Source organism: Mandrillus leucophaeus, unplaced genomic scaffold, assembly GCF_000951045.1.
Source record: "Mandrillus leucophaeus isolate KB7577 unplaced genomic scaffold, Mleu.le_1.0 Scaffold432, whole genome shotgun sequence".
Lineage (NCBI taxonomy): Eukaryota > Metazoa > Chordata > Mammalia > Primates > Cercopithecidae > Mandrillus > Mandrillus leucophaeus.
The window spans coordinates 387,920-402,342 of record NW_012104610.1 but is presented as its reverse complement, the minus strand read 5'-3'; the positions used below and the strand labels follow the sequence as shown (position 1 = coordinate 402,342).

The following is a 14,423-nucleotide window of genomic DNA, read 5'->3' as shown; positions in this document are numbered from 1 at the left end:
TGGTCCTTGAAGCCCTGTCCTCCTCCCCCAGTATTTCAGTATTTTAACCTCTACTCCAACCATATCTGGCAAGGCCTCAGGTCTTCGAGGCTGGCTCAGGAGCACCTCCTTGTCCAGGAAACCCCTCCCTTTCCAAGAGCTACTCCTGGCCCCACTGCAGGTCCAGGTCTGGGGTCTTCAACTCATCCCTAGCAACCCGACCTCAAATAATATGTGAATGAGCAAACCATCCAGGTTCCCAACAGGCCCCATTTTTAGGAATCCTTGTGGCAAGGACCAGCAGAGCCTCCTGCCCCTAACCCCATCCAGCACTATTGTCACCGGCATATTTCATTCTGGTTGAGGCCCTGAGACTCCTGTTGGGATGTCACCCCTACCCCCTACCAGAGGGAAAGCACTTTAAGCCATCACTAACTCCTGGCAGTTCAGACCCCCTGCCTCAGGCCATTTGTAAGAGGAGAAAAGGGTTGGAATCAGGTGGGGAGTCAAAGAGGCAGACCCCACCAAAGTAGGGCAGTGGGAATGGACCTCAGGCCTGCTTCACGAGCATGGTGTGACCTTGGGAAAGCTGCCTCCCTTCTCTGGGCCTAGCTCGCCCTTGCCAAGAGCAGACAGTGCAGGAGGCACAGGGGCCGATTCATAGCAGGTACTTGGTAGAAGGCTGTTCCCTCCTCTTCCTGGTTCCCAGAGCCCAGGACTCCAAAGCACATTCCTGTATGGTGCTGCCTTTCAGAATGTCACCAGCCTGAGGGTCTAAAACAGAACTGGGTCCCGCTTCACACCCCAGCAGAGAAAGGCCTGTTCCAGGAGCACCATCAGGGCATCCTCCAGACCCTGCGTTGATTCCAGCAATGATGAGTGGTCCATGGCTGCCACCTTGTGGCCCAGCACAGGACTGCAGCCAGCGCCCTGAGCTGGGGCAGTGGCCGTAGCAGAGCAGGGGGTGCCTCCAGTCTCACCCACTCGGGTGGGCCTCAGGGCCGGCTGGGCAGTGCAAGGTCGGATCCAGGAGCAGATTCTGGCCCCCGAGCACTTGGATAAGGGGGTCCACTAGCCCTATCCTGGCTGGAGGCAGAAGGGTCAGACATCGACCTGTGGATCTGGCCAGAGCGACCTGTGGATCTGGCCAGAGCGACCTGTGGATCTGGCCAGAGCGACCTGTGGATCTGGGAGACTCAAGGGGCTTGGCCCCAGCCTGTGAAACAGGTCAGCAGGACTCAGGGAACCAGTTCCAGTCTCCTGCCATATACCTCCAATTCCTGAGACAGCGAGAGGGAACCTGAAGTCCAGCTCCCCAAGTCTTCCACTGGACCCCGGGCTCCCCAGAGCTGGATGTCTGAGTCGGAGGTCACGTGGCCCATCCCCACCCACTCTTCCCAGCCCCACTGGCTGAGGCTAAGGACGGGAAGTCAGCCTGTTCGCCTGCTGAGCCCCCGAAGAGTGGGTGGTAATGAGGCTCTAGGGAGAGGCGGGAATGTGGTGTCTGGCACCTCCCCAGGGAGTCCCAAACCCATCTCTGAGCAGTTCATTATCTCCCCTGCAGGCCAGGGCCTAGTCTTGGAGGAGATGGCCAGGCAGTGCCCAGCGAGGGCAGCCCCATAGTGCATGACAGGCCCCACCTCTGGAGGGGTAGGCACTGGGGCCACAGGTGACCCGAAGGTGCTTCTTCCTAATTTGCTCAGGCTCCTGTGGCTCTGACCTTGCGTCTCCAGCAGGGGGCTGCTGCAAGGGTACCAGGCCTGAGTCACTGACATACTACACCCAGGCCCCAGCTGGGACTGCAGCAGGACAGGGGCTCATGTCCAGCCAGAGTCAGTGCTGGACAGGAAAGGACCGGCATTTCCAGCCTGACTGCACAATAGTAAAATGGGGAAGGCATGGAGACAGGCCAGGGCTCTGCTTGGGGAAGTGGGTCATCTGAATAACTCAGGGCCTGGAGAAAGCAAGGCCTAGGTTCTCAGCTTCAGGAACTAGGCACTCACCCCTGGGCTTCCCGACCTCCTGTCCCTCCTAGCCCACGACGCCCAATCGCTTTAACCAATCACAGGTCTCAGCACCATAGGGTAAAATATACAGATATGTTTATGTTATCAAAAAACCCCAAATAGGGGAAGGGGCATCAGGTAGTCTGGACCCCCCAGTCAGCCCATACTGGAAGGGAGGCTGAAGTCCCCAAAGCGCAGCTCTCAGCCCTGTAGAAGCTCAGCCAAAAGCTCCTTCCCCCTGAGCTGAGTGCTCCTCTAGAGCACCCGCTTTCTGCTGTTCTGGAGTTTGCTGGGGGTAGCAGGGGGCTCCCTTCCGGCGGAGGCCCCAGGGCCTCATGCCCCTGAAAGGGTGGTGATCCTCCCAAGTTCCTGACTTATGCCCATCTCTCCAGCACCACAGGGACAGTGAACCCGACGGGGCTGAGCAGGTTGGGCTAAGAGGTCTGAACACCTGAACAGAGTTGGGAGAGGTTCCCGCCCAGGCTGACCCTGCTGCCTCCCACCCCTGCCGGGGAACCCCATGCTGCAGTCAGGATGGAGGATGTGGGGTGTGGGGTGCAGTTTCCCAAGCACCCCCTACTGGCTCACACCAGGCCTTGGAGCATAAGGGGTGTCTGAACAGGCTTCCAGCGGTGGAATCCTAGAGCCAAGGATGGGCTCCTGTGCTCAAACGTTGCGCAGGAGCTGCAGGAGGGGAACAGGCCCACAGATATTTTGTGAAGGACCAGAGGGGTCGGCGCCCCGCTGAAGCTGCTGCAGCCACTCTCCACTGCCAGCGGGGAGCACTCCAGTCAGCCAGGCTCCCAGCTCCCAGCTCCCAGGGCCAGGCAGAGGGGACTCCCAGCTCCCAGGGCCAGGCAGAAGGGACTCCCAGCTCCCAGGGCCAGGCAGAAGGGAGTCCCAGCTCCCAGGACCAGGCAGAGGAGACTCCCAGCTCCCAGGGCCAGACAGAAGGGAGTCCCAGCTCCCAGGGCCAGGCAGAAGGGAGTCCCAGCTCCCAGGGCCAGGCAGAGGGGACTCCCAGCTCCCAGGGCCAGGCAGAGGGGGCTCCTTTGAATGGTGTGAACCAAAGGGGCCTATGAGGGCCCCCACTGAGGCTGGACGGAGGGGGCCGGAGGGCAATAGGGGAGGGCAATCAGGGCAATCATCTACTGTGGAGTAGAAGGCAGGCACCCAGCCAGGCCCCCAGTCCCCTGCCCAAAGACACGGAGAGCCACTCACAGAGAGAGGGTCCGCGGTGAAGGCAGCCACACTCCGGCGCATTTCATTTTCACTACCTCGAAGGGGGATCAGTGACACGCTGCCCAGCCGGACCTCAGGCACCGCCCGGGACACACGTGAGGGTTCTGAGGGCCACACCAGGCCGTCGTGCTGGGGAGCAGAGAGAGGACGGGGCTGGGCTCAGCTTCAGCTCACCCAGACATTCAGCCTCAGATCTGCCCACCCTTCCCAGAAATGCCTCCAGCTGTGATCTGAGATGACGCCCTCAGCTTTGATCCCAGCCGATACGAGAAGCAGCTGTGGGGAGAACATGACTGCATCTCTGGCAAAACACGGCCAGTTCTGTTAGTCAACTCCAGTCTCCGGATCCACAAACCCCTCCAAGAACCAAGAAAACATTTCTCTTAGAGGAACATGGCTGTGCCCCGTCTTAGGAACCAGGAACTACAGAATCCACCGTTTCCCTTTAGGCTTTGCTTACCACGAAACTCAGGGCTAAAAGAACACAGCTCTAGGAAAGAACTCAGCCCAGCACCCTGGTCATTTTGTCTCCCTTTTCCCTAAACGCTTATGAGCTCTCACTTTAAAAACTCTTTGTCTTAACTCATCTGTTTTAAGTCTAACCCAGCCTCTGGCCCTGCTCTGGCTCAGGAGTCATCCCCACCATGTCTCTGCCTGGGCTACCACAGCCACTGCCTCACTGGCCTGCTCACCTCTGGGCTCTACCCTCCGTCCCTCTTTCTGACGCTGCACCCAGAGTGAGCCCTCGCAGACTCAAGCCTGCACCACACTCTGCCTAAATGCCACTCCCACCCCCCGCCAGTGGTTCCCCACTGACCTCTGTGTCGAGTTAAGTTTCCCTGGCATGGCCTACAAGGCTCTTTGAGATTCTGCTTCTCACTCCCTTTCCTGTGTTGACTTCCAGCACTCCTGGCTTCTCCCCTCACATTCCACTTTAACAATCTGTGCTTCTCTTGCATATCTCTGGACCTTTGCCTAAACCATTCCCTCTGCCTAGAAGCCATTCCCCTCTTTGCTTGAATTCTCCCACATTTCCTAAAACTCAGATCCCCTAGGCTCTCCACTGCCACCACAGCACTGATCACACTGGGCTATAACTGGCCACTTCTGGGTCTGTTTTCCTGTTCACATAAGGGGTGCCCCAAGGGCAGGGTCTGTGTCCTGTCTGTCCCTAGCATCCCTGGCTTGGAGCTAGACTAACAGTAGGTGCTAGGAAGGGTTTATTGAATAAACTAGCAGATCAATTAAAAGCAACTCAAAATCTCCTTGAAGCAAGGGGTGGGCTGAATAGCACAGAAGCCAATGTCCCCATTCTCCATAATGGAAGCCTCCAGGGACCCACCCCACACCCCACACTCTGCACCTGGTACCTGCACGAACAGGAAGGTAGCAAACCACTCCCGGAGCTCCATCTGTGTGTCACAGCAGAGGTACCTGCAGGGTGGGACACGGACCTGCATGATGCCAAAGGCCTGACTGAGCAGGGAACACCGTGTCTGCCTCCCCAGCCCAGGGTCTGCTAGTGGACACAGATCTGGGCAGTGATGAGGGACCCAATCAAGGGCGATGTGCCACCAACTTTCCTCAGCCTGGGGTCTCAGGATGAGGCGCTCACTCACCACTGCTGTTTCTCATGTTTCTCTGTTTCATGCACCACTGTGAAGCCCCAGCTGCAGAGGAAGAGGGCAGAGAGTGGGGTGTTTGACAGGCCATAGAGGCTCAACGCCCCGGTTCCCAGGACAGAACCCAGAAGCCACAGCCAGAGCCAGAGTTCAGAGCCTTCTCACAAGAGTGACACGTCCTGGCCTCTTCCTCTCTCAGCCCCCACCAGCCTTCCAGGCCCTTGACACCCCTAAGCCCCAGCCCCACCCTCAGAATCTGTGATTCAGTAGGAATGGGGTGACACCTGAGAATTTGTGTTTCTGTTTTCTTTTCTTTTCTTTTTTTTTTTTTTTTTGAGATAGGGTCTCACTCGCACTCTGTCGCCCAGGCTGGAGTGCAGTGTCGTGACCACAGATCACTGCAGACTCAAACTCCCGGGCTCAAGTGATCCTCCCGCCTCAGCCTCCTGAGTAGCGCGCCACCAAACCCAGTTAATTTTTGTATTCTTTTTGCAGAGACAGGGTCTCACCATGTTGCCCAGGCTGGTTTCGAACTCCTGGGTTCGAGCAATCCGCCTGACTTGGCTTCCCCAAGAAATGAGATTACAGATACGAGCCATTGCACTTGGCCGAGAATTTGTGTTGAAAGTGTGTCCAGGTGATGCTGCTGGTCTGGGGACCACACCATCAGAGCCCCTGTACTGACCTCTGTCAAATTAAAAACCCCAGCTGTGCCTCCCCCATCAGTTCTGAGCCCCCACAGGCCCCAGCAGCAGGCCTATCTGCCCAGTCCCAGCTTACCAGGTGGGTGGCCTGAGTTTCTTCTTCACTCCCAGGTAGACTCTGAGACTCTTGACGGGCCACTCCTTCTCAGGCCGGTGACTCTGGGGTAGGGTGAGGAGAAGAGGGCACTTTAGTCTGCAGAAAGGGCACTGGGGCTGCTCTCCCGACTGGGCACCTCCCTCTTCCCACTCCCCAGCCCTCTTTGCATCCCAGCACAGAGCACCTCCTCCAAGAAGCCTTCTTTTCAAAGCCCTCCTTGTTCACAATCCAGCCCAACCAACCTCCCAGCCCTAGGCCCCCAAGGCCTGTCTCCCTGCAGAAGTATCAGACAGTCAACCCTCAGTCTCTGAGGCAGCCGTCCCAACTGGGACACCTATAACAGCAAATCCCAGCACCACCCTGATGCCCTGCAAACTGGAGGACTTGAAGCATCAGCCTGAATCAGATTGTATGTGGAGGGAGAACTGCACATCCTCCCCCAGCACCAAGCTGGAACAAGCAGGTGTGATCAGAGAGCCTCGGTTGGCTGCTCGTGTCTATGTTCGTCTCAGATTATTCATTTCTCAGCCCTCCCTGCCCCACGGAGGCTCCAGGGTTGACCGTGTGAACACAAGGCTTGAGGGACCAGCAGTTACTAGCTCTTTGGTTCCACAAGAAGGCTAATGACTCAAGCTTAAGCAGAACAGCTATTCAATAGACCACAGGAAGAACTTCCCAATGGTCTAGGTCAGGAAGCGAGAGACCAATGTACTGGGGAGGGGCACCAGATTGCCAAAATGTTCACCTCTGGCCCCCACCTCTGCATATGGGTCTGGGTTGGAAGGAGCAGGCTGGCTAGGAGGCAGAGGGATGGGGGCAATGACCCCCAAGGAAGGTCAAGCTAATGAGGCTTCCTCCTGCTCTGGGAGCCACTTGCTTGAAGCCCTACCCCTACCAAGCACCCCTGGAGCCCACAGGGGCACCAGGGTGAATGGCACGGGAGGGGGATTCACTTACAACCAAAACTGGGGGTCAAAGACTGAGCTACCGCCCCCCTGTTCCCCACCATTGCTGCCAGCCACCTCCAGGCATGGCTCCTCAGCAGGGGCCAGAGAAGGGACAACCAGGGGAGAGGGAAGTTTTGGGAATTGGTGGACTTCCTGTGGTATCACAAAAGGATGGGCTGCCTAGGGACTGGAGGAGACCTCTGTGCTCTCACAGGGGGTGTGGCTTAGGAGGGCCTTAGTAAGGACTTTTCACTCTGCTTTCACCCCGATACCTGCTGACTGGAAAGCCTCATGTCTTCTATAGACAGCACCTAACCTGATTATGGGCATGTGCCCAGGAGGGCCTGGTACCAACTGGGCTGCAGGCATGGGACAATCAGGGTCGCAGACAGGGAGGAAATCAGGCAGGCGGAAGGAAATCAGGCTTCGGACATGGAAGAAACAAGATGTGGGGGAATACAAGGAAGAAACCTGTATGCACATACAGAAGAAGCAAGGCTGGGAGCACTAGCAATCGGCCTGCAAACTGGAAGACAGCTGATGGCAGAAATGGAAAGACTTGAGATAGAGGCTGTAAAAGAGATTCGGCTGCAGGCACGGTAAACACAAGGCTCTGGGCATGTGGGGGAAGGATGTGGGGGAAACTGGACTCCAGGTACAGGAGGAATTGGGCTGAGGGGATGGAAAACAGGCTGTGGGTTTGGAAGAAGTCAGGCTGTGGGTGGGAGGGGAACAGAACTAGAAGCAAGCAGTCAAGTGAGTCGAGGGTGGACAGGACAGGCCCAGTCAGGCGCAGAGACAACTGCAGGAATCAAGGTATTCGAACCAGGCTGTGGCTCCAAGAATGAAACCACAACCCTCAGGCCTCCGATTCCCTGGAGTCTGATGTGCATGGCACATGTGTGATGTAAGGGTGGCTGAGACAGGAAGTCTGCAAAAGGGGGTCTTGGGAGGGAAGGATGTCAGTCAATGCAATCTCCTTTTGAGAATGAATCCCCCAAGTTGGAGTGTAGTGGTGCAATCTCAGCATACTGCAACCCCACCTCATGCGATCAAGCCATTCTCCCACTTCAGCCTCCTGAGTAGCTGGGACTGCAGGCATGTACCACCATGTCCAGCTAATTTTTATAGAGACAGGGTTTCACCATGTTGTCCAGGCTGGTCTCAAACTCCTGGACTCAAGCAATCCTCCCACCTCGGCCTCTCAAAGTGCTGGGATTACAGGCATGAGCCACTGCACCTGGCCCAAGGACTTCATTTCTAATCGGACAGCTCATGTTTCCAGTATCTCCAAGGCACGAGGCCACAGGCAGACAACGAAGTTTACTCTTGATGCTTAACAATCTCTGCTGGGACCAAGATCTTTCTAGCATGTGCCTTTTCCAGGTGCCTCAGGGTTTTTAATAAGAGGAGACCCCCAGGATAAGGCACAAGTGGCCATGTATCCTGCTGAATCACCTGAGATTGTTCCAATTTCAAATATTCTGTCCTACTGCCGCATAAACCAACAAATGCCAGAATTGATAACCCCGTGGTAACCAGCCCACATCTGCTCAGGGCCTCTGCCAGGCCAGAGGTGTTGGCTGTCACTGGGGTGTGGAGAGCACCACCTACTCTGTGCTGAGCACCCCTCCCTGCTGAGTCCTCAAGTCCGAGACTTCCAGGAATATAAGCTTGTATGGGTGCGAGTCCCAGTCTACACTTACAGATGGCCTTGGGCAAGTCACACAAAGCCTGTTTTCTCACCTGGAAGTGGGGACAGCCCTCTTCCTCAGAGAACAGTAGTAAGGATTCCATGTCTCAGTATGTGAGGGGCCAGCACTAAGCCTGGTTCCTTAGGGAACATTAGATCTCATCCCTTTTTCGAGCTCTTCTGCCTCCTTCCTTCCATGCCCAGGGATCCACAGCTGCCTTTCCAGGTGCCTCAGCCATCCTCCCTCCCTTCTGCCCACGGCAAGGGTTCTAAGCACTCCTAGAGGTAGGGGGCCAGGGAGATAGCATCCCAGAACCAAGGGGGATTGACTGGATGGGCGGAGAGGCTCAGAAGTGAGGATGTGATCACAGAAGAGGGCAAAGGAGAGAAGAGACGGCGTTTCCCACAGGGTTAGCAAGAGCCCGGGATGCATTAGAAGAGGCACAAAATGCAAAGAGAAGGAGATGAGGTCCTGTTCTGTCGGCTCTGCTCCTGCCATGGCAGCCAAGCCTATTCAGACAACCTCAGGAAATGCAAGGGGCAGGAAGAGGCTGAAGACACTGGGGTTGCGGTGGGGGGTAGCTGTGGGAGCTCAGGCTAGACCACCAGGCTTGGAACCATGTCTCTGCTGCCCATCTTGCAGGGCAGCAGTCCCCAATCTTTTTGGTGCCAGGGACCAGTTTTGCGGACAATAATTTTTCCATGGATGGAGGGATGGTTTTGGGATGAAACTGTAAAACCTCAGATCTTCAGACATTAGATTCTCATAAGAAGCACACAACCTAGATCCCTCGCTTGCACAGTTCACAGTAGGGTTCACACTCTTAGGAGAATCTAATGCCGCTGCTGACCTAACAGGAGGCAGAGCTCAGGCAGTAATGTTCACTCGCCCGATGCTCACCTCCTGTTGCATGGCCCTGTTCCTAACAGCTGGGAATCCCTGCTGTAGGGGCATCTATGCTCTGTGGCCCCCAAGGCATAGCTGGGACCCACAGGGGCATCATGAGATGCAGATTCTCAGCAGAACCTGAGCAAGGACCTTCTCTCAGACAGAAGTATCCCCCTAGGAATAGGGTAGCCCCAAGGGCGGAGGGGATGAGCTCTCTCGCCTAGGACTGTGCAGAGTGGAAACAGCCAGCCAGGGAGGCCTCAGAGAGACTCCTACCCCAGGTGGGGGATATCCCACAAGCCTCTCTCGTCCCACCCTGGCATGTCAGGACAAGGGCAGTAGTAAGAATGTTCTGACAGTCCTGGAACACTGTCCAGGGTTAGAAATAAGGAGGCTGCAGGGATGACAGGAGAAGATCAGAGCTCTAATTCAAACCTAGGTGCCATCATTACTGGATGTTTAGCTTCCACACAGAGTCCTTTGGAAAATTCTAGAGCACTGCACTGATAGGGAACCCTATCTTGGGGAAAGGACCCTGGGACAGGATTAGGGATAAAGGGGAGGAGCTTAGGCCCAGGATAGGGGCTAGTGCCGACCGGCAAGCGGGCAGGGAACCATGCCTGGAGATGGCCAGGAGCCCTGGCTGTGTCCCCATGCTCCTACCCAGCTCATTTGGCCCCCAGGTGGTGTAAGGCAGCTGGCAGTCAGCCCACAGCTACTCACAGTCTCAGGGGCCCCGCTCCATGGCCTCTGGCTCTGTTTGATAGAGGATCAGGGTTATGGAAGAAGTCCCAGGTCTAGAGCCAGGACAGCATGTGCAGTGATGTGTGGGGTTGGGGTGTGTGTGTGGCATGTATGTGCAGAAGGTGGAGGGTGCCAAGTGGAGTCTGGGTTGGGAGAACACCTGCATGTGGACAAAATGAGTGAGGAGGGTGGCTCAGGAGGTGTACGATGTACGATGTGACAAGGCATGCATGGGCCACAACTTGGGGCTGTCATCAAGTAACAGGTTCCTGTGGGTGCAGTGATAAGGCACAGGCACAGTGAGACAGAGCATGGGCATGGAGTGGTGTGATGGCATCCGGGTGCCAGGGCCTAGTGGGGCTACAGGGCACAGTAGAGTGGACATCCAGGGCCACAGCAGGAGGGGCCTTGAGAGTCTACAGTTCTCCCCCACTGCTGTGCTATCCTGAGAGCCTGCAACAGGAATATTTCTACTTGCAGACCAAGGGGAATCTCTGAGCACATTCAGGGGTACAGGTGCACAACCTGAGGCCGAACCCAGTGGGGCCACTTACCCGGACCTCCTTGTAGAGCCGCAGGCAGCTGCTGTTGAGGATGAAGTAACGATCGTGGAAGCCGCCTGAGGGCAGGCCCAGGCCCAGGAGGCTGCGGTCCTCACGGAACTTCATCATGCCATGCTTGGTGTCACTGACACGGCTGGCTGGGGGGGGACTGGAGTGGGTACAGGCTGCACCAACCCAGCTGGGGCTGGGTCCCAGGACGAAGGAAGCTGCCCCATCCTGCCCCAGCCTCTCCACAGAGACCCACCCACCTGGTGCCCTCTGCCTGAGCTGCTCCTACCTGGCATCACCAGGTCCCACCCTGGCTCTGGAAGAGGGGAATGCCCGGAGCCTGGCCACCCTGCAGGCACCACCTACCCAGGTACAGCAGCATGGCCTCCATGGCCTGGTGCTTCTTCACCACCAGGTGGCTGTCCGTGCCCAGCCCGTGCAAGATGGGCAGCACCTTCTCCGCAAAGTGCAGGGGGCGCTCTGGGGAGAGGTCACACCTACCGTCACTGGGACCATATGGCCCGATACCACCAAGGGCTGGCAGATGGGCACATATCACCTACACATCCCCGGTCCACTCCAACCATCTGCAAGTGCCACGACACAAAACACTACCATCACGACCGCCCTTCCCATGACCAAGCTTCAGGCTTGACACACCTGGCTGTGACCAAAGCTGCTCCAATTCAACATGTGCAAAACCATGCCTGTGATCTCCACCCCCGCCTCCCTTCCCGCCCTCCCCGTGGCCCCCATCGGGGAAACGCCACCACCACCACCCACCAGGCTGCTCCATCCAGAAACAAACCTCTCCTCCCTCTCCTGATCCACATGTCAAATCTCTCTGCTCTGTCCATCTCCACTGCTGCCACCCCAGCCCACATTACTGCCTTCTCCTCAGACTAAACCACGGCCTTCAAAGTGTGCTCTAATTTCCCTCTCCCCACCCAGCAGCGAGTAGCAATCTTCTTAAACTCTTACTCACTAACCCTCCGACGGTCTTGCATTGCTGCTAGGCTCTGCGTGGCTGCCTCTGCCTTGATCTCCAGCCCCACCCATGTCACCATCCCCTCACTGCCCTCGTCTCCTTGAAAGGGCTGTGCCTCTGCCCACCACAGGGCTTTTGCCTTCTTCACCAAATAACCCCTACTCTTCCTTCCCATCCTGGCTCGGGAAAGATCTGGTGATGCCATGGGTCTTTCCTCCACAGCAGTTAATGCAACTGTAGTTGAATATTTATTGGTGTGATCATTAGACTAATGCCTCCATCCCCTACCAGACTAACCCCAACGAGGATAGGGACTATGTGTGTGGCTCCCCAGCCCAGTGCCTGGCACTCAACAAGGACAGTAAAACAAATGAACACATACAGCCTCATCCTCCACTGCCATCAAGATCACCTTTACCATAAATTACCTTTCTCCCCTCAACCATCACCATTGTCACTGACACCTAAGAAAGCACCATCACAGTCAACACCATCTACCCCTTCACTGTCCCTTCTATCAGCCACATGACAGGCATAACCTCAATCCCTGCCAGCACCCTATCACCGCCGTCACAGAGATCAGTGTGACAGCAACACGTCATCAAAGTCCTTTTCACCACCCATCCTCATGTGCAGGGTAGGGGAGGACAGACTGGGGCTACAGCTGAGACAAGCCATACCACACCCTGCACAAGCCCAGGGTCACCCACCTGCCTCCTCCCTCTCGTTAACCTCAAAGCAGGTCCAATAATCCTTCTCCCTGATGCCTACATTCCGGCGATCCAGGATCTCCAGGGTGAGCTCCTCAGCAGTCATGGATGCTGGGATCTGCAAGGACCAAGGAGAAGATTAGCCTACCTGTGCCTGGCCCCTGCTCTACCATAACCTTGCTACGTGATTCAGAGCCTGAGCCCATCCTTCTCAGGCCCTTCTAGAGTCCTGGGATACAGAGGGGTATTTCTGAGTAGTTCTTAGGAGCAGGCCCCAGCACCAGCCAGATACAGGTCCCAAACTGGTCTTCTCCTTGGGATGGAAGCACTGCTCCCCTGGCCATCTGAGCCTGTGCCTGGCCCAGCCTGACTCTCTGGCCCCTTGGCTTCTAGGTCTCAGCACCTACCTTGACGTGCTGCTCGGTCTCTGCCTTCTTCTCCTCCAGATACACTGTGCAGATGAAGTCACCGGCATGCTGCAGGGAGACAGGGCTCAGCTGGGGGCCTAGAAAATGGGCGCAGGTGGTAGGCCCAAGCCCCCCACCCAGGCTCCAGACTTCACCTGGGTCCCACTGGCAGTGCCAGCCACACGCATCTTCACAATGGCAGTGATCTCCTCCCGCTGCTTCCTGAGCTCTTCCTCATCCACCTGGGAAGGGGCGAGGGGCAAGGACAGGTGGTCACCGCCATCTGGAAGGCTCATCCCTGCCCTCCACTGCCCACTGACCAGGGACGCACACTAAACACCACCACATAGTGGTTAATGAGGTCTTCCACCACACGGCCAGCCTTGTAGTCCTGCCCATCTGTCTGGAAGAGCGTGGGCCCAAACACAATTGCCAGGTTGTGCACATTCATCTGGTTCGTGTCTGAGAAGCACTGGACACTGGAGAGAGGCGGAGGAGGGCCTTGAGTGAGGAGTCAGGCCAGAGCTTCCCATTTCTCCCTGTTAATTTCTGACAGGTCCAAGACTGGTCTGATCAGAGGGCACCACTATTTAACGGGGTAGGAACAGTTTTTCTGGCCATATCTTGGGTCCTGGTAGGAGTAGGACTGGGAAGCTGGGAGATCCAGCCAAGGTAACCTGGTCCCAAGTGGAAAAATCCTCTATAACAGTGGCCCCAACAGTTCTGGCACCAGGGATTGGTTTCATGGAAGACAATTTTTCCAAAGACAGGATGGTGGGGGCAGGGGATGGTTTCAGAGGCATTAGATTCTCATAAGGAGCGCGCCACCTCCCATGTGCAGTTCACAATAGAGTTCCGATCCTTTGAGAATCTAACGTTGCGGCTGATCTGACGGGAGGCAGAGCTCAGGCAGTAATGCCTGTTCACCCACCACTCACCTCCTGCTGTGCAGCCTGGTTCCTGACAGGCTACAAACCTGTACTGGTCTGTGGCCTGGGGGCTGGGGACCCCTGCTCTACAAATGTCCAATGTGAGGGCAGATCACAGTCAGCACTTGGTGCAGAAGCCCAGCTGGCTCCCAGGGGAGGGCAGTCAGCCAGGGTGGGGGTAGAAGAACCTTCACCCCATCCCCCCAGAGTCTCACAATGGTATCCTCCCTCACCAGTACAGGTGGCTGATAAGGGCCTTCACTGTGGCCCGGTTGACAGGTGGCAGCCGCACCAGGAGCTCTCGGTACCTGGAGACCTTCTCCTCCTCATCCTCAATCTCTGGGTGGGAAAGAAAAATCAGGTCAGAAACCCCCTGTAACTATCATCTCCTCACCCCGCCCGGGCTGTCCTGCTTCTCATGGTGGGTGACAGCAGTCCCTGTGCCCTCCAAGTCAATGCAGGCCAGGCACTCAACCAGGGTAAGGAACTCTGGGTCTTCCAGGGCCCCGGGCTCCGTATGGAGTGGCAATGGGAATGACAAGCAGAGGCGGGCAACTGGAGCCTGTCGGTTAGGGTGAGCCTAGTGCAAGCGCCAGAAGGGAAGGGTGGAGGAGTCCGGAGGGATGGGTGGAGGAGGCTGGGCACGGGCTGCAGGGCCCACCTGAGGCCTCCAGCCAGGCTAGGCGCTGGGCACGAGTGAAGAGCCCATCGGGCAGGTCGCGCAGGAAGCGCTTGAGCGCCGAGGAAACATCATCCACGTGCTGCTCGCCCTCCTTGAGGTGCACAGAGCGCGCATCCTGCCGCAGGCTCTCCAGCAGCCGCTGCGTCTTCGATGTCTGCCCACACTTGCGGTAGATGCCCTCGGAGGTCAGGCCTAGGGAGGGGCGGGGCCAAGCGTTTGGGGCCTGAGGCATT

At 56.8% G+C, this 14,423-nt stretch overlaps 1 protein-coding gene across 4 annotated transcripts in view; it reads right to left on the bottom strand.

Annotated features, from left to right (window-relative positions):
• Nucleotides 1-2,059: 2,059 nt before the first annotated feature.
• The window catches only part of ARAP1 (ArfGAP with RhoGAP domain, ankyrin repeat and PH domain 1), an 82,412-nt gene continuing 70,048 nt past the window's right edge, over nt 2,060-14,423 (bottom strand). For 2 of the 4 annotated variants that reach the window (XM_011993652.1, XM_011993653.1), the window contains 14 exons: nt 14,170-14,382; nt 13,742-13,847; nt 12,911-13,058; nt 12,735-12,821; nt 12,580-12,648; nt 12,173-12,290; nt 10,841-10,954; nt 10,478-10,623; nt 9,903-9,935; nt 5,630-5,712; nt 4,847-4,897; nt 4,598-4,661; nt 3,207-3,356; nt 2,060-2,669 (listed from right to left, as the gene is read on the bottom strand). In XM_011993652.1, coding sequence (XP_011849042.1) covers nt 2,652-2,669; nt 3,207-3,356; nt 4,598-4,661; nt 4,847-4,897; nt 5,630-5,712; nt 9,903-9,935; nt 10,478-10,623; nt 10,841-10,954; nt 12,173-12,290; nt 12,580-12,648; nt 12,735-12,821; nt 12,911-13,058; nt 13,742-13,847; nt 14,170-14,382 — 1,400 coding nt within the window. In that variant the 3' untranslated portion in view covers nt 2,060-2,651. The remainder of the gene's footprint in view (nt 2,670-3,206; nt 3,357-4,597; nt 4,662-4,846; nt 4,898-5,629; nt 5,713-9,902; nt 9,936-10,477; nt 10,624-10,840; nt 10,955-12,172; nt 12,291-12,579; nt 12,649-12,734; nt 12,822-12,910; nt 13,059-13,741; nt 13,848-14,169; nt 14,383-14,423) is intronic. The other 2 variants (XM_011993655.1, XM_011993654.1) reach the window with 1 other exon arrangement.